General features: G+C 36.9%; 1 protein-coding gene across 3 annotated transcripts in view; it reads right to left on the bottom strand.

Moving 5' to 3' along the window:
* LOC146004326 (uncharacterized) overlaps positions 1-26,774 on the bottom strand; it is a 154,676-nt gene that overhangs the window by 69,566 nt on the left and 58,336 nt on the right. For all 3 annotated transcript variants that reach the window (XM_083143085.1, XM_083143084.1, XM_083143087.1), the window contains 3 exons: positions 12,510-12,652; positions 8,444-8,542; positions 6,085-6,291 (listed from right to left, as the gene is read on the bottom strand). In XM_083143085.1, coding sequence (XP_082999211.1) covers positions 6,085-6,291; positions 8,444-8,542; positions 12,510-12,651 — 448 coding nt within the window. In that variant the 5' untranslated portion in view covers position 12,652. The remainder of the gene's footprint in view (positions 1-6,084; positions 6,292-8,443; positions 8,543-12,509; positions 12,653-26,774) is intronic.

Here is a 26,774-nt window from a genome sequence, read left to right on the forward strand (position 1 = left end):
CAACCTCCCACTATTTCTTGCAAGGTTTACTTTTTCTTTGCCTCGAGTTACTGGGCTATCGACTTAACTGTTTTTTTTTTTTATGTTAATGCTATAGACTATAGAACAAACCACCTTTGTATATTTGAAGGGTAAAGTCAGGTAATTTGGTGACATAGGCTTTTTGGTGATAATTCTTCTAACATATGTCATACTGTAATGTATGCATTTGATGTGATGAATCATGGTGTCCATCTTCTCAAATGTATAATTAAGCCAGCCCTTGTGTTTACAACTCTCAGTATCTGCTATTTCCTTTCCTCTGTAAAAATATCAGTAACCACTCAGAAAAGTTTGAGGGTAACTGCATTTTTGGGTATGTGTTTTGTAAATTTTAATGAAAGCTATTAAAAGTCTGTTAGTTTTTAACAGTTGTCATGTCATTCTGTTCGCAAAGATTTGTATTGCTTTTGCATGTGCACATTTAATCAGAAAATATTTTAGCACAGACGTTACTGTATTCCAGTGAAATTTAAGGTGTTTTTTCTTAATTTATTGTGGTTGAAAACACAATGTATTTTGGAAGATGTGTAAACACATGAAGGTGCCGTTGGATTGCAAAATCGTTTTACTGTGGTGTTCTGAATGGTGTAAGCCATTCAATCTGGTGCACACTTATTTCAAACTTACTATCAGCAAATTACCTACCCATGTTTTACCAAATAATCTATCGAGTGTCACAAAATACCAAACCAAAAGAAACTGTTGACAATTGACAAAATACAAGAACTGACATAGCTGAGGCTGTCAAAATTATCACTGACATTGACATGAGTATACATATATCAAGCAGCTAAATCAAAGAACATTCCTGGTCATCGCTGAAACAATTTTCAGAACAGTAATATGAGGTGCGGTGAAACGAATTCACCCAAGCTAGGAAAACCATTTGCCTTAATCTCTGATCAGGAACTGAAAAGTTGTTCAATACATTAACGAGATGCAGACTTACTGTTCAGCTAGTTGGAACTCTTGCCTTCAAAGCTGCGGAACAAGCTGGTCGTAAGCACTCCTTCAGTCAAGAACAGGAACAGCCAAGTTAAGCGGTGGTGGGTGCAATTTAAATTTCAGAAATGTGTGACAACTGTTGTGATTGTTAAATTAATGTCACCAAACTACTTACCTCTATCACCAAATTACCTTACATCTCAGTGTTGTTTTTAAACATTTGTAAACTACAATGTGTCGGTAGTAATTAAGGAAATTAGTAAACAATGTTGACTTGAAATATGGTTTCAAAATATGTGAATGAAGATTTAAATTTGTTCCTCCCTCCTGGAAAAAAAGTCTAATGTAAAAATATCACCAAATTACATTTCCTTACCATATATTGTTTTTATTACATTGATTTCTATTCTGTTGACATGGAGGAGGCAATATTTGACAGGGCAATACTTTCTTGGTTTTCCAGTCTCTACACAGATAATACTAATGCTTAACACCGTTTACCTGGTGGAACTCGTAACAACATTTTAAATTTAATTCTTAGAATTACATATACAGTTTCTCTCAGGTGAAACTCACTTTTGGGCCACCCTGTATATCATAACAATATAAGTCACATTATTCATACATGCAAAATAATTACATGACATTAAGAGTTAACAAATTTCAATATTTCTCTGTTTACTGATCCATATAGTCAATTGTAACCATATCTATTTAATAAAAATAACCCATGACTCAACAGCCTTTGAAGGGCCTTGGCCTATCTCCCGATTGTCAGTCTCCCTCCCACAATCCTACCTAGAGTAGGGCTACCATACATCCTGGTTTTCCCGGACATGTCCTCTTTTCGGACCCTGAAATTTGCATCCGGGTGGGTTTTTACTTTCTGTTAAAATGTCTGGGTTTTTACTTTTATCCAATCATCATAGTCAGAGATCACAAAGTTACAACTTTTCGAATCATTAAACGTCTGATGTTGGCAGTACTGGACGATGCGCTAAGCGTTAGTCATTTGTTGTTACAGTTTCAAGTTACGGTCGATGTGATTTCCACGTCATTCGTTGACTCAGTTTTTCACGAAACCTGGCAGTGAACATGAAGATAAAGTAAGTGCTGCAGAAGGTTCTTTCGTGTTTCATAGTGTTAAGCATCACAACAGTTATAAAGTGATGGAATGCACATCAAGCTTCATAAAATCATTATTTCCTGATTCCAATGTGGCTAGAAAGTTCTCAACTGCAAGGACGAAAACAGAAGCAACTGTAAACTCTGTGCTAGGTCCTCATTCTATTGATAGTGCTATGAAGAGAATTCAAGATAATGAGATTGCTTATTGTGGTGTTTCTACTGATGGCAGTAATCATGGTTCAGTAAAAATCTTCCCAATCATTATTCCGTATTTTTATTGGAAAACTGGTGGCTTGCAATCCAAATTAATTGAACTAGATCAGCAACCTAATGAGACACTGCAGACACTATTTCTTCTTTTTTAAGGAATGCACTTGAGGTTAAGGCGCTGCTTGATAAGTGCATAGCATTTACTGGAGACAATTGCAATACCATGTTTGGAGGACTACGCTGGGATGCAGAAGGGAAAAATGTTTTCTCAAAACTGAAGAAATTGTTAGGAAACAAGACATTAATTCGTATGGGGTGTCCTGCACACATCTTGAATAATTGTGTACATCAAGCTGTAAACACATTGGATTTTGATATTGAAGGCATCATCTTCAAATTGTATAAGTATTTTAACATCTACACAGTTTGGACTGAGCAACTTAAAGAGTTCTCGCCAACAAAAAGAAATAATTCGAAGAAACTGGAAGAAAACTCTTCCAAGCCAAATATATAAGCTTAGAGAATTGTCCTCTTTTTAGCATTTCAAAATATGGTAGCCCTAACCTAGAGGTGTGGAGATCTTCAACCGGTAATGGGATGACGTGGGATCATCATGTTGTATCCTCAGTTGTTACAGGAGAGTTCCCAGACTGGGTTATGCTACTCACTCGTAGTTCCCCAATTTCCTCACGATGGTGGGTTGCCATCGGTCCTATACACAGGCTGAGAACTCAGAGGCTGAACCCAGATGGACTCAAACCCATGCCATCCTGCAGTCGAAGTCCAAAGCACAGTGCCTTAGACCACACAGCCACGGAGGAGGCCACATATCCATTTAGGTACTGAAATATTTGGATATTCAGATTATCCGTTGCATCTGAAATGGATATCTGATAATTTGAAATACGGATATGTTATTCAGATTGTATGGGCATCCTTAATTGTGAGTTTATTCTTTGTAAGTTACAGGCGATGGGTTTTTGCTTATAATCTTGCGAACAAAAGTAATTTCAAACAAACACACAACTTCTATCTCTTATTTGCAGCAAAACTCAGCATCATATGAAACATTCCTCCAAGCACAAGTCAGTATTTCAAGAAAATCTTAGGTTAATTTGAGAGCTGAGCCAATGCCACTTTGAGCTGATATTGATGCTCTGAACGATTCCAATACTTGAGATCAGCGTCACCTTGCGATCAAGGGTTCCCAGGTTTGATACCTGGTGGAGGCACACAGTGGTTCAGATCCCACTTTAAACTGGGTCCAGTCCCGATTATCCATCTGTGTATAAAGTGAACGTAAAAGAAACTAACTCAAGCTAATACTTGAGAATTGGAACAAAGCAGTTCAGAATATCTAAAAATTTAAAACTTTTCCACTGGAACTATATCATAACCATCTATGAGTATGCTACATTTCATTTCCATTGGAAATTTGATAAAATAGGAACAAAGATCAAGAAAAGCTGCCACTAATATACGAGGTTTGTCCAGAAATTTGCCCACCAATGAAACAATCAGTCTTGATTAACTCTGATACACTCACTATTCATTTTTCCTCCCCTGCAACAAGCACCCACCCAACCTGCTCCCCCCACCCTGCGACAACAAACCAAGTACAGACCCCAAACGTTCGCAAAAAAGCCTGCCTGGGCACGCGAGCAAACACTGACCTGCGAAAGCAGACGACAAGATCTGGAACCTCCTTGTGTAGCGCCAAAACCCCGAGGTGCAGCAACAGAAGGAAGCTCTACACCCGCACGAGAATGACAAAAAGTGAAAGTGCTGCATCAACTAGCGCTGCCGCAAGCACAAGCGGAAGAAGAAGAAACCACGCCAGCCGCAGCAAGACAGTTCACACCTGATGAAGCCACCAGATGAGTGGCGAAATCGATCGCTGAAAAAAAACTTTCGCGATAAAATGAATAGTGAGTGTATCAGAGTTAATTACCTATCTCCGCGTAACCGCCAAACTGATATCTTTAGATGCAATGTGAATCAGTGTTGGTCAACTTACTAGCGCCGCGTAGAGGAATCCTTCAGAAGTACTATGCTGTCGAGTTCACCAGTCTATATTGTTTAGTTTTAATCCTGTGAGCAATTAAATGAAGTCATGTTGCATGCATGCATGTTCAGGCATGTGCATGAAATTTTGTTTCAAATTGAACAAGACGTTTACAGAAATGCTGAAAATGTTGCATGAAGCATGTGGGGAAGACTGTACGACTGTACGAGATGGACACAATGTTATGAGTGATAGGAGCGGTTCAAAGCAGGCAGAAGATACTTTGAAGACGATGCAAAGCCTGGGCGACCATCAACATTGTGTGGTGCAGGAAAATCGTCGGTTGACCGTCCATGAAATAGAAGAAGTGGGAATAAGCAAAATGTCCTGTCATAGATTTTGGTGGGAAAACTCAACACACATCGTTGTTGACAGATGAACAAAATTTAACACTTGTTGACATCAGTAAAGATCTTTTGAACCGAGCAAATGAGGATGATAGCTTCCTGCAGCACCTGATTTGGCACATGCAAACTTGTTTTCTTTCCCAGGTTAAAATCCACTCTGAATGAATGCCGCTTCCAGTCCATAGAAGAGATTAAGGAAAACTTGCTCCGGGACTTGCAGGCTATTCCCCAAAATGCATTCCAGAACACATTCCAACAGTGAGTCAAGTGCTGTATTAGCAGCGGATGACACTACTTTGAAGGTGATAAATCCGATTAACCCTTATCCGGGCACGCTATTTTTGTAACGTGTCCAGGCAAGCAGTGTCTGTCGGACATTGCATTGTTTTAAATGGATCTTGCCCTTCTAATGCACGATTTTTATGTTTCATCGCTGTGGAAACAAGCAAGTAACATGATATTTAACTTAATCATCATTGTTATGTCCATAATTCTTGTATTCATCATCATCATCATCGTAATTGCATTTTTTGCAGCATAGTATACAAAACATGTTAAGCCGGAAGGTAGTGTGAGGAAATTGTCATATTTGCTCATATATTTTTCATTTTTTCCATTTTAGCGTTAATAATATTTTTATGTAAATACTTTATTTTTTATTAAACATTTGTTAATACATATTCAAGTAATATTACAACTTTTGTTTATATGTTTACAAACTTCGAATGAAAATATTGCTGCAATAATTATGTAAGTGAAATGGAAAATATTTTTTTACGCCTGACTTTCTTTATCAAAGTCAAATATTGTGAAATGAGAAAAAGAGAGAAACAAAGTCAAAAAATATCATGTTCGCACGAAGTATCGTTTGGAGTATATGACAAAAAATATAAGCAACATGCAAATTGGGTGTTACTTAGTCACCTGATATGCGTTGTCAACATACATGTTTTACTTTAAAATATTCATAATTGCACACGAGATGACCGCTTAATAACAAAATCCATTCCTCTCCATGACTGTATTGTAAAAATAATGAAAAATATGCATTTTGCATAATTTCCAGGATATTTAGACTCTGCAAATGTGTTGCGTGGCATTTTTGCAAACTTGAAACACTTAAGACCCACTAGAATTACCTGCTGGTATTGGCTTAGGAGAAGTTTAATTTCTTTTGTGCATATTTCATTTCTTACCTATTCTTAAAGGTATATTGGAGTATACAGTAAAATACACCAGTATTACATATACAAAATGCAATTTTCTGGATTACTGGGAGCTGTACTTCCCTGTCCTCTTCTTCTGATATATCAGAACTAACAAATGAATAATTCACTAAATAATTACCCATGGCATTGTCCCCTGGTCTCAGTGCAAAGTTGTTTGGGCCCCTGAGTCCAACAGTGCCTTGTTGAGGTGCCACTGGTCTGAACGGTTCTGAAGAATATCCACCAGCACCACTTGGTCCTCCGGGTCTTGAGGCTCCACGAAACGAAAACTGGTTTCTGATGACACCAAAATTTGTTGGACCTCTTGCACCAAATCCACCAGTCCCTAAAGAGTACACGAGGAAGAAGTTGAATGTCTTGTTGGCCAATTAAAATTTCAGGCATTCTTAAATCCAAACTTTTTCTTTACCTTTGAACACTGCAGTTATACTTTTTCTTGCCAATTCTTAGGAATGTTTTCTTAATGCATGGTACACTTCACATATTACCTTCATTGGAAATTTGAGAAAAAGGACAAAGATGGACAAAAGTTGACATTAATATTATACAAGTTATTATATACAGATTTGGTTTGTAACATCATAGTAGACCAATATTATTGAAATTGAAAACAAAATATACACACTGTAACATATTTGCATTAAAGCCTGTGGGGAATTTGAAGGGCATGATTTTTTCGCTTTCATGGTTCCTCTCTTGGAGGCATGCAGGGTATGTGTGGGCCAGTCAGTTGGGAAGAGGAAGGGTGGGGGGCATGGAGTAGCATAAGTGTCTTAACATCAAGCAACTTTTATATGAAGCATCTTCTCATTTGAGAAAGCATTTTTGATTAGGTATAAAAAAACACACTTGTCTGTTTCATTACACCTAAAACACAGAAACAATCTAATATTATAGATGTGGAATTAATGCTGATAATTCTAAAAGGGCCTTTCCATGGCACAGTGGTAGCATCATCTTCTTGTAAATCAAGGGGTCCCAGGTTCGATACCCGGTGGAGACACATAGTGGTTCAGATCCCACTTTAAACTGTAGGTCCAGTCCCAATTTGCCTTTCTGTTCATAAAGTGGACTTACAACAACAATTCAGTGCCCCACTTTAAAAAAACGTTATTTACTTGAATTATCGATGCACATTGATGTTGAATTACTCTAAAGCCTAATCGAAATCAGGAGAAATATATATGGATGCAAACGTGTCAATTTTTTTATCTATTAAATGAAATAAACTACAAAAAAGAGAATAGTATCTCACAAACTTTGACTCTTTAAGCAAATGCACAAAAATGTTATTCTAGAAATAATAAAAACTTTGCCACATAATGAAGAAACTAAAAAAGGAACTCATTGTTCACACAATTAAAAAAAAAAGGTAAAGTGCTCCCCTGCACATAGCACCATGCCATGAAGGCGTATAGGGGGTGTGGGGGTAACGCCCCACACTTTCTTGATCCGGTCGTGAGTGGGGGTGATGTGATCAGCATCACGCCCCTGACCACCTTTACCCCCCAGGGTTTCCCCCAGGTACCCATGTTATTCGACGCTGGGTGGGCACCGGGGCCGCTTCCAACGTTAGAAAAGTTCCTGGATTTGAACCGGCCGGGGATTGAACCTGGGACCTTTAGCATGGTAGTCAGATGCGTTACCGACTGAGCCACCGCGGTTCACACAATTTCCAAAGCATTTTTCAAAACAAATTGAAATCATACACAGAAAAAGCAATGAATGTATGAAACAAAACTCTTCCAAAATATTTTTAAAATGTTCAATTCTGATTTTTTTTTGCTTGCTTTTATGAGATCTAGATAAAAAAAGACACACTGGCTCAAATAAAAGGAACTGAATGTTGTCAATTTTCAATATCAATATTTTGAGAACTCTGATATTTCGTATGGGTACTGAAGCATACAAACAATTTGCATTCCAAAAAATGTACCGTCATTTCATGGTTCTTTTTTCCTCCACATTCAGGCTGGCACACCATGATTTGGGGTGGGAAACATTGTGCGCACGGTATGGAGTGCTACCTAAGGGCGACTGATCACTTCAGAGGTGTGTAAGTATCTGAAAGCACACTAGAAAAAAAGGTGCGAATGCCTCTATGTTTTCAGGAAAATAGTATAGATAGGTTAACTAGAGCTTTTCTGGCCATTATTGCGTGGATAAAGGAAAGAATTAAGATTTTTTAAAAATGCGGTACTGAGTGCCACCGCATGGGTTACAGAGGGTTAAAAGGTATGAATTCCTCCTGTGACATGTCTTACTAACAAACAGATTTTATACATTTTTTATGACACTATTTGAAAATAATCATAACAAAGCATTTATTTTTCTTGGAAATGGTGGTTATGTAACTTCACAACATGCTAATATTCTGCAGGGCATAGAATAGAATCAATATAATTCTATTTGAAGCTTTTAGTTATGATGATAGTTTCCCTCTTAGAACACTGATTCTCACACAATTAAACACAAACCTGAAAGTTGTCCTGTGTTTCCAAACATGTTTGTATTAACTCCAGCAAAATAACTTCCTTCCATCATGTTTTGGGCTCCACCTGATCCATACATATTATCTGCAAAAGAAATATAATAAAGTTTACAATTATGCCACATTGTTATTGTAAACACAAAGGTCAAATTCACGTACTCTGTTTCTTGAAATATTTACATAAGATTGTGTGGCGAATTGATTACATGGATATTAACACCACCAACAACAAATTAGTGTATTAATGTATCTAAATAGAGGTACGTGTGTACAACAATTCCATTATTATATAAGGGTCAGTCAGTGGAAAACAGGCCAACTCGTATATCTCGATGTGTAGATACTGCAGTTCCACGAAACTCCTGCCACTGGAAGGGGGTTCTGTTGTCACCCAGTAGATGGCAGTTGAATTGCAGGCTTGTGTGAAGCAGTGCAAGTGTGAGCCATGTGAAGTGCAGATGTGCAGGGACTTGCCGTCCGGCATGTCGTGGAGGCCAGTAAGGAAGAGCAGGGAGCAGTCGTGCGCTTCGTGGTGGTGGAAAGTGCTAGTACACGAGATATTAACCATCGAATGATGGCAGTGTACGGGGAACATTGTTTATCTCTGTCATGGGTGAAGGAGGAGTGGAGTCTGAGGTTTTGCGAATGAAGAACCTCACTGCAGGATGATCCACGACTTGGACAATCTGTCACTGTCACAAATAATGACCTCATCCAACGTGTGAATGACATCATTCAACAGGATTGATAGTGTGCAGTGGAGCTCACAACTGCTCGCTGCTCTTCATTACTGGCCTTCATGATATGCCAGATGGCAAGTCCATGCTCATCTGCACTTCACATGGCTCACACTCACACTGCTTCACACAAGCCTGTGATGTGACAGCCATCTACCAGGTGACAACTGAACCCCCTTTCAGTGCCAGGAGTCGTGAAGCCGCGACATCTACACGTCAAGATATACGAGGTGGTCTGTTTTCCACTGACTGACCTTTTACAACCACCTTACAAAGTAGGCCTGCTGTGATTTTGTATGTGGCCCACCTTAATACTTGTGGAACCTCTAATTTCATTTTCATCTTTAATACACAGTATAATTAAAATGTAATATGGATCATAACAAATGCCTGAAAAAGTTACTGGTTCTGCACATAAAAAAACTTTGGCCACATCTGACTGAAGCGTACCTTATGGCACCTTGGTGAGAATGAATGAATTACAATTCAGTCTCGCGTAGATTCCATGATAGAGCCAACATAAATATGTGGCCATGATTCATCAAGCAATTCTGCAGTTTTAACAGATAACACAGATGACATTGGTAGCATTTCACTGAGAGGTCATAAAGATTTTCAATTGTGTTTAAATTTGATTTCTGTCAATGTGCATAATATCCACAATGTTCATCAAACCAACCAATCATGCATGGCTTCAACCCTCTGAATGTGTTAGCGGAAGTGAAATATTGTCCTGGTATGCTGGAATAACCATGCTGTGTTCCTCCTGCATATGCAGCATAAAAGGCTGGTCACCCTCCATGGTTCAAATTCATTGTCACCTTACTCAAAGGACCCATTTTCATGAGCCATAAATAGAACTTACTCAGAATACAAAAGAACTTATGCCAGTTTCAACACATTGCACATTGGTCTCATTGAAGGCTTTGTGTATTCTATGAGGTATGCATCGCTTAGCATCATTGTCCTACAAACACAAATGAGACTCATCTGATCAGATAGCATACATCCAGTTGTTGACAGTCCATCATTGGTGTATCTGTCCTCACTGTACCCATGCAGCTTTGTGTGTAACTGTTAACCACGGCATTCTCAAACAGAACCTACTGCAGGTGTTCATGACATGCATTTCCCTTCAGACTTTTCTTTCGGAAATGGGTGGCAAGGAGCTTGCATGGAATGCAAATTTTGTCTGTTTCTTTACAGTCCCAGTGCATGATACACAACAGAAATCATTATCTAATGTTTCAACCACAATTCTGACTATGATTATCAGCAGACTGAATGTCTACCACTGTTGTAGACCTGTACAGCAGAATATTTCCATACACCTGCAGATTTGGCAACTCCTACATGCTATGTTCTTTTGCAAGACCAAACACAATTACCCATTTTTCCATTTAGTTACATTTCTTTTGCAAACCAATTTCTCAAAATAACCAAACACATATGTTGCACAGAATCACTGCTGGTGTCAAAATCAATAGCTGAGCACATTGTCCATGACTATTTGCAGATCAATAAATTTTCTGGTGTTGTTTGGGGCCAATTCAGACAGATTTGAGGAGCAATTTCTGATTGTTGACAAAATCTGGGTCCATCATTACACTTCTGAGATGAAACAACAGTAGAATCAGTAGTCCCAAAGATGGCCAAGTCCATTCTATCAGTTTGGAGAGTGATAATGGCCAACATACAGCATTATGTTGCATTGTTGAGAAAGTTACGAGAGTCTATGAAGGTCAAGTTCGATATGAAGGTCTCTAGAGTGGTCATTTTCTATGAGAACACTGCCTCTGTCCACACAGCCCATGTTGCTGAGCAGCAATCCATGAATGTGGGTTCAAATTGCTTAAACACTCCATATTTGTCCAATCTTTCACCATCAAATTACCATCTTTGTCTCAATCTGAAAGAAGCATTTGTGGGGACAGTTTTAACTGTAATGATGATGTCATCAGTGATGTGGATCACTATTCTGAGAAAAGCTTATACCAGACTGGAATCGGAGCATTTTAGAAGTGCCGGTGAAAGTATGTGGGCCTTCTTTTCTGGGGTAAAAACTTTGCTTTAGTACATTTCAAGCTACATTGTACAGACAGCAGCAATGGTCATTAGAAATTGTCACATGTACATGAAAATTCAAAATTCAAGAACTATCAATGTCATCAGATGAAAATGTAGAAAGGTAGCGTATGTTAAAAATGTGTGGTGCCTTCAAATTTTAAAATAGTAAAGGGGGGTAACTTTGTTGGGTAGGTCTCAACCAAGCAGATTTTGTGGGAAACAAAATAGGTGCCCAAAAACTAATTTCAGATTTCTTTGCAGCTTAAATTGACAACGAGCTATTATTCATGATAATAATAATAAAAAAGAAGTATATAAATTATCAATTGCTTTCTATGTTCTAGTCGCAATGATTGCCTGTCTATGCATCTTCAAATGCACAAAGTGATCATAACATTTTCATAGCCTGCTTCAAAAATTACAATTATATGAATACCAAAACATGTTTCTTATTTTCCCCAGGGCTGGGGGCGTGAGCACAAAACAATGTTTTCTACAATATTTGCTTGCTTGATACATATCCAGCAAGATGGGACTATTTAAAATTTTCAAAGATCACCCCCTCCCCCTTCCCCACACACTCCTTTTCCTACTGAGGAACTGCAACTTTTTAAAATACTTACAATAAACTCATCCTATGAATTTTCATGAAATGACAGTTTCATTATCCAAAATATTGACCTGCTATGAATTTACTCATGGAGATGATAACTATTTTTATGAGAACCTGTTAGAAAACCACTGGTTAAGTCAAAAATATTTCCTATAAAAAACATTTGAAAATATAAGAACTATAAAATAAATTGTCATTCAACCCCCTGTTACCATTTGAAAATTTTGTGATACCAGTTCTAATGGGACACCACAAACTTTGAAAATATCACCTCTGATATGTCCAACGGATTTTTCCTTTTTATTATTGAATGTTACTTCTCTGCTACTTCTGGCTAATTGCAATGACGAGGGTGAAATTGATGGAAGGACAATGAACACCCATACCCACGCTGGGACTTAAATCTTGGAACTTCCGAGATTAGTCGGCCATTTAATGTGCACGACCACCAAGCAGATTATGCCCTATGACATAGCTTATGCAATTCATTATCCATTTCAAAACTGTGCGAAGTTATACATTCAGCCTGAACATAAATATCAAATTTCATTAAGATTGTTACAAGTATTTTACAGATATGAATAAAAAAGAAAGTGCATACAATGGATAGGTTCATATTACATAAAGTTTATTACCTTCGTCAATATTTTGTTCCTTGAAGAAAGATGGAACTTCATATCCTCGTTTTTTCTTACATGCATTTACATGCCGTTCCCAGTTTGTATTATTATTGGTTCTGCTGTCTCGAATTCTGTGACAATATGGACAATGATTCATTCTGAAAGATATATTACATCTGACTGAATAATCCATCTTGAAGATGAAGGAGCATAATTTAGCAATTTTCATCAAATCCGCATACCTTAGACCAAACATAAAAGAAGAAGGAAACTGAAAAGTACTATGTTCAATGAATATGTGAAATTCTAACACAGCAATCCCCAGATGATCACAACTCTGAAGTGCCACACAATATGAAGTCTGACTAAAAAAAAAACAAGATTGGCAACCCTGTCTGAAGTATATGTGTAGCAGTGGGGAGCGCATGCACAGGAAATAAACCTTGAAGCTTCAAGAAGCTGACGACAGAACCCCGGGTTGCTGTCACTTGTTAGTCTGTGAGCAGAACTTGAAGGTGGAGGTCCGCAATCGTATTGCCGTAAAATGGCTAATATGAAACTCGAGCCACGCATTAACCTGAAATTCATGGTTAAATTGGAAAAATTAAGGAGTAAGTAACCCACTCTTTATCATTGTCTACTATGTCTGCTATCATTCAAATGCTGACCCGGTGATCATTCTGAAAAATGTCATTAATTTTTGCCACATTTTCTTCTGTTGTTGCCGTGACAGGGGGACCCAGTCTTTCGTCGTCTTCAACATCCTCATATCCTGTGGCAAAGCATTTGTGTCATTCAACCACACACACTCGTGACATTGCATTATCAGCATACGCCTCCTGCAACAGTTTCACACACTCACTCGGTGATTCTTCAATATCACGAGGAATTTGAGGTTAATGCACTGCTAGAGTTTCATATTTGCCATTTTACGGCAACACAAATGCGGACCTCCAGCTTCAAGCACTGCTCACAGACTAACTACAAGTGACAGCAACTAGGAGTTCTGTCGTCAGGTTCTTGAAGCTTCAAGGTTTATTTCCTCCGCATGCACTCCCCACTGCTGCACGTATAATTCCGATAGGGTTGCAAGTCTGGTTTCCTTTTTAGCCAGACCTCGTACAGTATTCTTCACTTTATTGTGTTTAGTTTGGAGACTGTGATTCAGGTAATATCCGAATGGGTTGGGTTCTGCATATCCTTAATTCTAGGTTGTATACATAAGTACAGAAAGATCAATCTGGTTTGTGTGCATTGATGAGAGAGAAGTTTTACTAATTGTATAAGGTCACAACTAATAGTAACAGGTGGTTCATAACTACTCTTAGCAGAATTGTTTAAAGCATCTTTCAAAAATATCAGACATACTTGAGATATTATAAACTATCTTGCTCAGGTAGTGCCAACTGTTGCAGTGAAATAACGGTAAGGGGTCACATGTGACCCCACAATAGTAGTTCCATAGCTTTTTTTTTGTGATCAGTGTGTTACTTTCTGTAAAAATGTGTCCACACAGAAGTAACATAATTATTCATCTTCCTGGATTCAGGGGGCCAGCCAGCTAGGGATAAAATGACCACTACTCCAATGGAAGCTTGGTATTACTTATTTATTTATGGACGCAGACCATTGTAGATATGTTCCAAGATGAAATTATGTGTGTACTCTGGCGCAAAAAAAAAAGAAAAAAAAAAGTGATGGAAAACCAAGATGATTGTGGAATGAAGCAGTAAATGTGCTGTTTATGTCCACATACGTAAGACAGAGAGACTCCATGTGTGTGTGACAAATGTGGTAGAAATGTGTGTAAGGGACATTCTCATGCTCTCTTCATGTGTGAGGAAAGTTCTGGGGATTGAAAAGTTGGCCTTTTAATGTTGTGAGGATGAAGATTGATAATTATTGTGTAATGGTACATTTTACCAGGGATACACATATTTTTTTTAACTTCATATCGAAAACATGTGTGTCATTTTCTTTCCTATGATACATTGATCTGATTACTATTCTTTTATCCTAAATTTAGTACCATTAAAACAATACTGGAGTATAATTTCATTGTCATGTTAGGTACTCAGTATGTGACATAGTTAAAGAAGAGTTTGAATTTAGTTTGGTAAAATGTGTAACTTTTTACTATGTTTCATTAATACACGTTTTTTTGTACAGATTAATAATTTACCTACTTTTCTACCTTTTTAAATGTAATTGGCTGACCTTCAAAAAAATACGTAGTCAATCCCCAGCAAGTTTTAAAAATGGGGTCAGTAGTTGTGTAACCAAATGACATGATAGTAGTTAAAGGTTAAAAATAAGAGAAACAATACACTTCATCATATGGTCCTTTTGAGGTATAGAGAATTTCCTTTCCATTGTCATTCTCAAGACATGAACACTTCTGCATTATAGAGTGATGCAAAAATAGTAGTTCCAATGCACTAATATACATCCACTACACTTTCACTGCACTGGATTTTGTAAAAGAAGAAATGTGTACGCTAAGTGTCTTCATTTCTGATTTAGTGTACTGAACCTCAATCACCCTGCCTCTTCCTCGGTAGAACAATACACAAAACTTCAAAACATGATGTGTTCCTCTTACTGAGAGACTATCTAAATATGAAGCTTCTTTTGCATTGCAGTCACCTCAAAACACACATTTATTAAGGAGGTCAATAAACCATTCAGGTTCTTCAAAGCCTATTTTGAGTTTTACATGGGATTGGTACAATATTGGCTATCGGTATCAGTAAATTTTATGTTGGTACTTTATCGGTATCGGCTAAAATTTCATATTGGTGAAATAAATGTTCTTTTATCCCAAATATGCATTTTTTTTTACGGTATTTATAGGTATATTAACATGTGACAGACAGTCTCCTGCCCCTTTGCTTCCCAATAGACTTACGAGCACTGCAAAAAATATGAGACTGTATTAGTAGTTGACTTTCTAATCCAAAATAAAAGCTACTTTATTAAGTATCAACGGGTCACTCATACTTATGCCTGAATCATAGCAGAATGAACTTTAGAGTAAGATGTCATTCATCATCTTTTGCACCAGAAATTAGTTCAAAGGAGAATATTTGATATCCCACTGCAGTACACAATTTCTTATGTAACATTTTTTTAGACTCTGTTTCTACTTTTCACATTATTAGCCAGCATCCAGAGAATGAAGGAAGTAATGGAATCTCAAAAATATGTTTCAACTGGTATGTTTTGTTTAATTATTTAAGACAGTGGTATTCAGACTGTGAGGTACGCCTCCCTGGGGAGGTGCAAGAATTCCGAAAGAAATATTTATTTATTTCTGAAAGTTTAAAATGTAATATAAAATATACAAATTGATTTTCCTCTATTTCTGCAACTCACGTAGGTTGTCCATCGCTAATGTTATCTCCCATGTTTGTGAACTGAGACAGAAAGTACACTCGTACAGTACCTTGTAGAAGAAAACTATGCCAAAGCTGAAAACCTAATTGATGTACAGAAATTGGAATATTTTTCTGTTATTTTGCACAAACTGAATGTATCTCTACAACATACAAGGGCATCCTGCAATTACTATCAGACAAGATGTCAGCCTTCAAAAGGAAGTTGCTGCTTTGTAAGAGAAGGATTAAAGATGGAAGCATTGGTGATGCTTTTGTCCAAGCTTGTACATCGAGCATCTTGTTATAAGAACCAGGACTACAATCAAATGAAGAAATCCAAACATTGCTGTATGCCTGTTTTTAACATCTATTATCCAGCTTTTCTTGATGTCTGTATTTATCCTTTTTATGTAATAAATTTGTGCAGATTTTGGCAGCGCAGGGGACAGCTAAAAGTTTGAAAACCCCTGATTTAAGAAGTACTCAAAATATCACTGGAAGACAATTTCTCACAACAGGATCAATCCATATGAAGTGGTACAACATGGTTGCTTGACCGTTTTTAAAAAGTATATATATATATTTTGTGTCGTGTGGGCCTCATATGTTGACAGTTCAGAACCACTTATTTTATTTTTACTATCACTGACTTCAAGATGGCAGACATTTTTTTATCATGGCGTGTGTATTTTTTCCATTTGTAAGCATCAGCGGTAACTTTTTTATCTCAGCTCTGGTAAGTTCTACCACAATGAGACAAAATCTGTGATGTTAAGTACATTATAGGCTACAATTAAATTTGTGTGTAATTCCCTAAATACTATTCCTTCATAATAAATTTTAAGGTCAAAATTGTGTATCCTAATTGCTCAAAATTACATTTCCAGATTTTTTTTTAGGGGGAAGGCAGTTTGTTTGAGACTTGATTTTTTTTTTTTTGCAATTACCTGTGTATCAATAGTGTATGTCAAAATTACTTAAATCATGAGACTTTAATATTTTTTTTTACAGGGTCATAAACATGTACATTTTTTTAAAAGCTCCAACTTCAGGGTTAAATATCTCTGATGGGCAGTTGTTTAAAAATCTGAAATTTGTACGCAATACAGTACTCTATGATAAGTGAATTCAGTTAAAATTTTGAGTTTGAGATTCAATTGGTTTAGAAGATAGGGTCATGCAAATCTCATGAAAAATTCAATAATTCGCATTACATGAGGTATGCCAAATTTCATTTCTTATTAACATATTTTGTGTAACTCGGGATGTAAATTAACAACATTAGAATCCTGAAATGGTTCTGCAATAAAGTATATATACGAGGGCATGCTAAAATTAGTGTTCGAACATTTTTTTTGTGCGTTTGTTTTTTTCTTGTGTAGTGGTTGTTATGTGTTTGTGTGTCTTGTGCAGTAGTTGTGCTGTGTAGTGTATGAGTTTGTCTTGTGTAGTAGCTATGGTGTCTAATGTGTTTGTGTTTTTGTGTTTGTCTTGTGTAGTAGTTGTGGTGTGCTTGTATGTGGGTTTGTCGTGTGTAGTAGGTGTGCTGTCTAGTGTGGTTGGGATTGTCTTGTAGTTGTGCTGTCTAGTGTGTTTGTGTTTATCTTATGTAGTAGTGATGCTGTCTAATGTTTTTCTGTTTGTCTTGTGTAGTATCGGTGATGTGTATGTATGTGTCTTGTGTTGTAGTTGTGCTGTCTAGTATGTTTGTGTAGTAGTTGTGCTGTCTAATTTGTTTGTGTTTGTCTTGTGTAGTAGTTGTGGTGTGTAGTTTCTTTATGTTTATATTGTGTAGTAGTTGTGGTGTGTTTGTGTTTATATTGTGTATTAGTTGTGATGTGTTTGTGTGTGTCTTGTGTAGTAGTTGTGCTGTCTAATGTGTTTGTGTTCATCTTGTGTAGTTATTGTGCTGTCTAATGTGTGTGTGTTTGTCTTGTGTAGTAGTTCCTCCATTCATATTGGGGGTTAGGCATAGAGCTGACAACTCTGCACTGTAAAAAAAAAAAAATGTCAAGAAACAGCAATATAAGGCCATGGTAAAATATTCCGGAGGTAAAATAGTCCCCTGTTCGGATCTCCGGGTGGGGACTACTTTGGGAGGTCCCTGGACTAAGGATAAGATCTACATTAGGAATAAGGATATTAAATTAGGCACCTGGAATGTTCTGAGCCTTTACCGGCCTGGGGCATTTCAGTGTACAGTTAATGAGATAGTTAAGTATAAATTAGATGTAGTAGCTGTCCAGGAAGTTAGGTGGCCAGGAGAAGGGAATTGTAAAACTAAAAATTATACTTTTTTCTATGGTGGTACTGAAAATCATAATTTTGGAACAGGCTTTTTCATAAATAATAGAATTATCTCGACTCTTAAAACAGTAGAATTTATTAATGATAGGATATCATATGCAGTTTTACAGGGTAGGTGGTGTAAAATTATTTTAATAAACATACATGCACCAACGGAAGATAAAGATGATAATACTAAAGATGATTTTTATACAGAGTTAGAACAGGTCTTTGATAAATTTTCTCAGTATGATATGAAAATTCTGTTAGGTGACTGTAATGCACAGATTGGCAAAGAAGAGACATTTAAACCCACAATTGGTAAAGAAAGTCTTCATGAATTAAGTAATGATAATGGTATAAGATTGATTACTTTTGCAACCTCAAAGAATTTAATTGTGAAAAGTACCACTTTTAAACATAAAGATATCCATAAATATACCTGGTCTTCTCCAGATGGTAAAACTCATAATCAGATAGATAATATTCTCATTGATAAGAGAAGGCATACTAGTATAATTGACGTTCGTACACATAGAGGTGCTGACTGTGCCAGTGACCATTATTTAGTAATTGCTAAATTAAGAGAAAGACTCTCAGTGATAAATCATAAGCAACAAAATCTAAAAGTTCTAAAATTTGATACAGGAAAGTTTACTGATGAAAGACTTAAGAAAGATTACCAAATTAAACGGTCAAATAGATTTGATGTTTTGCAGGATTTAAATGATGATGAAAATATAAATGAAACAGGCGTAAATAAGAATTGGGAGCACATACGTAATGCAATAGAATCAGCAGCTAAAGAAAGTATAGGATACCATAAACCGAGAAAAAGTAAGCCATGGTTTGATAATGAATGTCATAATCTAATAGAAATAAGAAATCAGGCTAGACTTAGGTGGTTAAATAACTCTGATGATACAAATCTAAACAATTATAATAGAATAAAGCGAGAAGTTAACCGCACGTTTAGAAGTAAAAAAAGAAATTACTTGAAAAGCAAAATTAACGAAATTGAAACAAACAGCAAAAATAAAAATATCAGAGATTTATATAAAGGTGTAAATGAGTTTAGAAAGGGGTGGCAACCTAAAGTAAACTTGATAAAAGATAAAGACGGTGATTTTCTAGCTGACCCAAGCGATATTCTAAATAGATGGAAGAACTACTTCAATGACCTTTTAAATATTCATGTAGGAGATAAATCAGAAGTAAATGAAGTACACACAGCAGAACCTTTAGTTCCAGAACCTAACTTGACTGAAGTTAAAGATGCTATTAAAAGGCTAAAGAATAACAAAGCATCTGGCATTGATTTAATACCAGATGAGTTAATTAAATATGGTGGAAATTCATTAATATGTCAAATTCATAAATTAATTTGTTTAATATGGAATAAAGAAGAAATCCCTCAACAGTGGAAAGAATCCATAATTGTTCCAGTGTTTAAAAAAGGTAATAAAATGAACTGCAATAATTACCGTGGAATTTCTCTACTCTCAACAACATATAAAATATTATCTAACATTCTTTTAACAAGACTAACCCCATATGATAATGAAATTATAGGTGATTATCAATGTGGATTTAAACGTAACAGATCAACTACAGATCAAATTTTTCACATCAGACAGACACTTGAAAAAAAGTGGGAATATAATCAAAATGTCCATCAGCTATTCATTGATTTCAAAAAAGCATATGATTCGGTCAAAAGAGATAAATTATATAATATATTAGTAGAGTTTGGAATACCTAAGAAGCTTGTTAGTATGATAAAAATATGCACCAGTGAAACAGAAAGTAAAATTCGTGTGGGTATTAATATGTCTGACAAATTTACAATTCATGATGGGTTAAAACAAGGAGATGCATTATCTCCATTGCTCTTTAAATTTGCCTTAGAATATGCTGCAAGGAAGGTAAAAGAAACAAAAGAAGGATTAAAGTTAAATGGTGTGACTCAGTTGTTAGCATATGCAGATGATGTAGACTTACTGGGGGATGATGTGAATACAATTAAGAATAATGCTAAAATATTTTTCAAAGCAGCTAAAGAGATAGGTTTGGAAGTTAACAAAGATAAAACTAAATATATGCTTACAGGCCGAAACCAAGTGTTAGGTAATAATCAAAATCTAATTACTGATAACAACTCGTTTGAACCAGTTTCCAAATTCAAATACTTAGGAGTAATATTAAGAAATGAAAATTATATTAAAGAGGAAATAAAAAGTAGGCTTATTTCAGGAAATGCATGTTACTTCTCTCTTCATAAACTTTTGTCTTCTCGTTTAATATCTAAGAAACTAAAAGTTAAAATATACAAAACAGTAATTTTGCCTGTAGTATTATATGGATGTGAAACTTGGTCCCTTACATTGAAAGAGGAACATAAATTGAGAGTATTTGAAAATAAGATCCTTAGGAAAATATTTGGACCTAAAAGGGATGAGGAGACAGGTGAGTGGAGAAGGTTACATAATTTAGAACTACATAATTTGTATTCATGTCCAGATATTATTAGAATAATTAAATCAAGAAGACTTAGGTTGGCAGGCCATGTGGCATGAATGGGAGAGGAAAGAGGAGTGTACAGGATTCTTGTTGGGAAACCTGATGGTAAGAGACCTGTAGGAAGGCCAAGATGAAGATGGAGGGACAACGTTGAGATGGACCTAAGGGAAATCGGTAGGGATGGAAAAGTGTATATAGAACTTGCTTAGGATAGGCCTGTGTTGCTGCAGCCATGAACCTTCGGGTTTAAGAAGGCTAGGGAGTTAGTTAGTTAGTTACGAGGGCATGCTGAAAGGAAATCCCTCCTCCATTTTATTACTGTGTAATCTCGTTTTGGATTTGAGCAACCACGCATTGTACTTATCAGACGTCCCCGCTTCTCCATTGAAGGTTTCAAACTTCTATCGCCAAGGGGGTGCTGACTATAGCAAGGAAAATGGCAGCTTGTAACCATGCAATGTTGGTGGAGCTTCTGAAGCAGCATGCGGTGATTGAGTTTCTAACCACAGGAAATGTGTCCACAATTGAAAGGAGAATGAAGGCTTTTTATGGGGATGAATGTGTAGACATCAGTACTGTGCGATGTTGGGCTGTTAATGCTTGTAATGAAAACCCGAGCTGAAGAACTCTCAATGTATGTAACAGAACGGAGTAGCAGACCGTGACTGGAACTGATGGAGGTTATCAAGATCATGGAGGTCATCAAAATCGTGGCGATGAACTCATTAAAAAATTGAGCTGAGAGAAAACACTGACTGTTGTGAAAGCAAAGCAAGGGAAGGTATCAGCTGTTTTAAGAAGAAATTCTGAGAGTTCATTTCATAGTGTAATGGAAAATCCTGATGAAAATGTGGATCTCAGAGATGAGTTTGAGCAACTTATCAATGAACTCGAAGAAAAATGTGCCATGGCAAAGAGGAGAAGGTCAAAATTATAAATCTGCTAAGTCATGGACTCTAAAGAGTATTGAGAAAAGAGGAAAATTGGATCATGAGGGTGGGTAAAAAGAATGGATATAAAGCAAGGTCCATGAAGACTTTCCCCTACCCTGCTTCAAGAGGTCTGACCATAACAGCCCCTTTTCCATTGGGGGTGGGGATTATAAACTTGTGAAGTCAATTTGGAAGCAAGCTTTCCCTCTGCTTTGACAAAGTCATTTGAAAACGACGACGACGTGTCAACATTTTTCAATAGTTACAGCAAAATATTTGATTCATTATGTCGTTCACTTCATTTCTGGGGCATGGCATGGATGTAGGCACTTATCTAGAAATATATTCGGGAAGGGTTCTTGGACGCTGGTCAATTGTATCACATGTAATAAGAAGAGCAAAATTGTCTTGATATTACAATATCTGCTAATAATACTATATTATAAGTAGACCTAGGATTTTAGGTTTTTAACCTATTTTATCCTTTGCAGGTAAATAAGAAATAACAAGTTATATTAGCGTTTCATTAAAAAAAACAATTGACGAAGTTTTATAGTGCCTAAAATAATCTATTTTGCTTGATAGAACCTATTTTAGGTTTATGTGCCTACATTAAACCATATTTTAGGTTTATGTGCCTACATTAAACCATCTTTTAGGTTTTTAAATTTTTTTAAGGTTTTACAGGATTTTTATCTCTCACAGAGGTATTTACTAGTTCTGGTGGCGAATTAATTCAATGACTGGCATGTTTGAAATATGTATTTTGTCGATTTCCCTCCCTCCAAGTATATGATCTTTATCAAAGCATTAAGCAAAACAAAAAATGTCTGATGTCACTGTTATCTGCAGGTAACAGTGACGTCAGAAAGGGGACAGTTCCCTACCTACTTTTTACCCCTGCACTATAGACTCTTAATTCTAAGCCTTGCCTACTAAGATAAAGTAAACTGTCCCTGCCCCCCCCCCTCCCCATTCTAAGTTTTGGCACCCAATCGTCTCTACTGTCTGCACAGTCCCATTTGCAAACTTCTGATCTGTATGGCCTTGCCCACTCGCGTGTCAGTTTGGTCCTTCTTCGCATTCATGCCTTGCAAAGTAATGTTTCAGCATTCAAATTTACACTACTCACTATGTTTCTGTTGAAAGATAATTTTCAGCACATGAAATGATCCTCACAGACAAAAGGCGGAGTTTGAGTGTGGATAACACAAAAACATTCATGGTGGTCACTAGCATAATTCCTGGTTTTCAAGGAGAACTTTCCAAAATTTCAAGGATACAAGCAGATGTTTTCTCTATTTCCAACCGTACGTATTACCGCCTCTCACCCTCCCTTCCACACACAAAAATATTGACAATATAAAGGGTTTGTATGATTCCAATGTACCAAAAAATTAACCTAATCAACTTCATGATATATTATTTTGTAATAATCTTCCATCTGTCAGATAGATTGTTCTGTAAAAGATGCTAACAAAGTAAACGGATTCAGAAAAGTTAGTTTTATTTTCCATGTAGCTTTCTTTTTCTTCCTAAAAAAAGCTAAACTGAGAGAAACTTGCCTCAGGGCATTTATAAACATGTATAAATTTAAAGCGATTTGGATTAATAAAAGTTGCAATTTTTCATGTCTACGGAGAAAAAATTGGAATAGAGAAAACATTCGCTTATACCTAATTTCATGTTTTGCCAAAATTCATGAATAATTTCCAGAGCCAATAATTCTCGCATAGTTTCAATGAATTCCAAGTGAGTAGCTAGCCTGATATTGTGCAGCAACTTATACATACGTAATTCATTTTTCATATCAACAAGTAAGATTTTCTAACTATACAAGTGCAGTATTATAATAATTTGTAGATAATTTTGAAAATGATATAAAGAAATGAAAATTTGTTTAGAAAATTAATATTTGGTTATTATGGTTCTTGTAAAATTTGGTTTTTAACGTGCAATCTATTTCAGGATTTTTTTAGCCTAATTTAAGGTTTTTAGAACCTATCTTCGGATTTTTAGAGCCTATTTTAGGAACGTAAAAGCACACTTTTTAGAACCTAAAAATCCGAGGTCTAATTATAAGACAAAGAGCGCATAAAGTGGTCTACTTTCGATATCACCACCAAAGTTCCCGTGTCAGAATCCCAGACTGGATGTGCGTGTTCTTCATCAATTTCATCCAATTATCACTCATCCTTGGGACTAGCCAAAAGTGGCAGAAAAGCGATAACATAAATAAGTAGAAAGAAATAGATACAGAAGAGGTAATACTTGAAATAATAATGGATTATTATGTGAATAGAGGCAGGGAGCCACGATGATTTAGTCAGTAGGGCATCTGACTGCCACGAGACCAGAGTTCGATTCCCGACGTGGGTGATCTAAGGTCGGAATTTTTCCGGCCTTGTCCCTGCATGAAGTGACTCTGGGGTTCACCCAGCCTCAAATAAATGGGTTCTTGGGGACAACCCTTGGGGTGGGCTAAGTCAGCCAGAGCGTGATGCTGATCACACATCTAAAATGACGAGATCGAAGATGTGTGAAATGCGAACTTTACCTTACCTATATGAACAGTAAAGAGATGGTGTTAAGAATATGCATTTAACAAAACACAGTCCTCCTCCTACTTACTAAAGACCACTATTCTTTTTATCAGAAAGAGGTGTTCTACCTAGAAAATTAATGTCAACATAAATAAATAGTAAAATTAGAAATATATAGATTAACCAAAAGATGCACAGATAGGCTAATCTGGACTGGGCGTACAGTTTAAAGTGGGATCCCAACCACTATGTGCATCCACTGGGTATAGCCTTGATTACAAGGCGACGACGAGATTAATGAAAATGTTGATAGTTCCAGATCATAAAAATGTAACGTATTATCAGTGACGTCGACACTTGGGGTAGCAGTCAGTAGCGTGCTCAAGGGGGGGGGGGGTTGGTGTGGGTCACACCCCTCCTCCCTTTAGGGCCAGTATTTCTACAAAAAAGAAGAATGTCAATAACAGGTATAGATAGCAAAATTATGAATGAGTACTAGAAGAAAGTACACGTAACCCCACCCACATTCGAAAATAAAAAACTATTTGATTTGACTCTAAGCCAGAGATCCTGGGTTTGAATCTCGGATTGGCCATTTGTGTTCTTTGTGTGTGTCCCTTCATCAATTTTGTCGTACCAAAGGTGTCGGAAAGCGAAGTAAAATAAACCAAATTGAGCAATTAATCAATGATTTGATTTCATTTTTGTTACTTAGCGTCGCTTTTTTGTCACATTTGGTTAATTGCGAAGATGATACGATGAAATTGATGAAGGGACGAGCACAGGGAACGCCCATGCCCGGGTCGGGGTTCGAACCCGGAACTCCTGGTGTCGTAGCGTGCTGTGATAACCACTCCCCTACGCTTGGTTGTTTTGGTGACAAGTAACAAACCACAACACACTTTTTTGTAGTTTCTTCAATTTATTTATTTATTGAGAAAATTTCAGATACAGCACATAGCCATTTTACACTGAAATCAGTAACAATGAAAATAACAAAAAAGAACAAAAATAAAAATAGCAAAATAAGACAAAATATTAATATAAATAAGTCAAGATAGCACAATTAAATATTATTTAGCAACATATCTTCTGATGGTTGACCGAAAGGCATATTCTGTGGAAAATACATCAGCACTTGATGGGAGGTCGTTATACTGAGTGGGAAGTCTGTGCAAGAGCGATCTTTTTTGAATTTCCAGTCTTGGCTTTTTTGTGTAAAATAGATTTATGTTGCGTGTTGAGCGCATAGGCACTCGAAAGTGGAATTCCTGGAGGAGTGTGTTGCAACGGATTTTGCCATTGACAATTTTGTAAAGATACCTAAAATCGTTCAGTAAACGGCGCTGATAGGGAGTCTGTAGGTTTAGAAAGGCCAGGAGATGTGGTGTTGAAAAGTTGCGTAATGAGGGAACCCTGTAACGAACTATAGCCAGGAAAAAGTTAAGAACAGAATCAATTCTGGAGAGCTGAGTGGGACATGCCATGGACCAGACGGGAGAGCAGTATTCTATTATTTGGGAGATGAATGATTTATAGTACAAGGTGAGGGCTGAGATGTCACTAATTTCGGTGAAACGGTAGAGTAAACCTAAGAGACGCATAGCCTTTTTTGTCGTGCCTGTAATATGTTCTTCAAATGTGAGCTTTTGGTCGAAAACAATGCCTAGGTCTTTATGAGAGGATACTGCTTTGATGTTATTGCCAAAGATGGAGTAAGATGACTTTAACAGGTTCTTTTTGAGAGAGATGGTGAGAGTAGTACATTTTTCAGGATTTAAAGTAAGTTTCCATGTCAGGCACCATGAAAAAAACGTTGTTATGTCATTCTGGAGAAGATGAGCATCGTTGGAAGTGGAGATTTCTCTGAAGATCTTACAGTCATCTGCGAAGAGAAGGTAATTACTAGAGGTGGCTGTGAGATGGTCGGTAAGGTCATCGATGAATAATATGAACAATAGGGGTCCTAGAACACTGCCCTGTGGTACTCCAGAAAGGACGGGAAGAAAGTTAGATAGAGTTCCTGGAAGGACTACACGTTGTTGGCGATCGCTAAGGTAATCTGTGAGCAAGTTAAGAAAGTTACCATGAATGTTGAATCTATTGCATAATTTATGAATCAAAAGACGATGACTGACAGTATCGAAAGCTTTGGCTAGATCAAAATATATAACGTCCAGTTGTGAATTGTTTGAAATACATTTCATAGCATGTGAGAGAAAAACAGACAGGTTCGTAAGACAGGAACTACGAGAAAGAAAACCATGTTCATTTGAGCTAAGGTACGGAGAAACAAATTTATATAGCCTGTCTTTGATGATTTTTTTCACAAATGATGGACAGAGGAGAGAGTAACGAGATTGGCCTATAGGAAGAAGCACGGTTTTTGTTGCCATTTTTGTGAATGGGAGTGATGTTAGCTTGCTTCCAAGCGTGAGGAAAGACGCCCTCCGAGAAACATCTATTCAGAAGAATGCAGAGGGGATAAGAAAGGGATTCCCCAGTTTTCTTCAGGAACATGGTGGTGATATTGTCCGGCGCTAGGGCACGGTGAGCTGGGAGAGACGACAATAGACTTTTCACTTCATCGGTTGTAGTGGCAAGCTTTGTTAGAGAGGAAGA

This window comes from Lepisma saccharinum, chromosome 21, assembly GCF_977018435.1.
Source record: "Lepisma saccharinum chromosome 21, izLepSacc3.1, whole genome shotgun sequence".
Classification (NCBI taxonomy): domain Eukaryota; kingdom Metazoa; phylum Arthropoda; class Insecta; order Zygentoma; family Lepismatidae; genus Lepisma; species Lepisma saccharinum.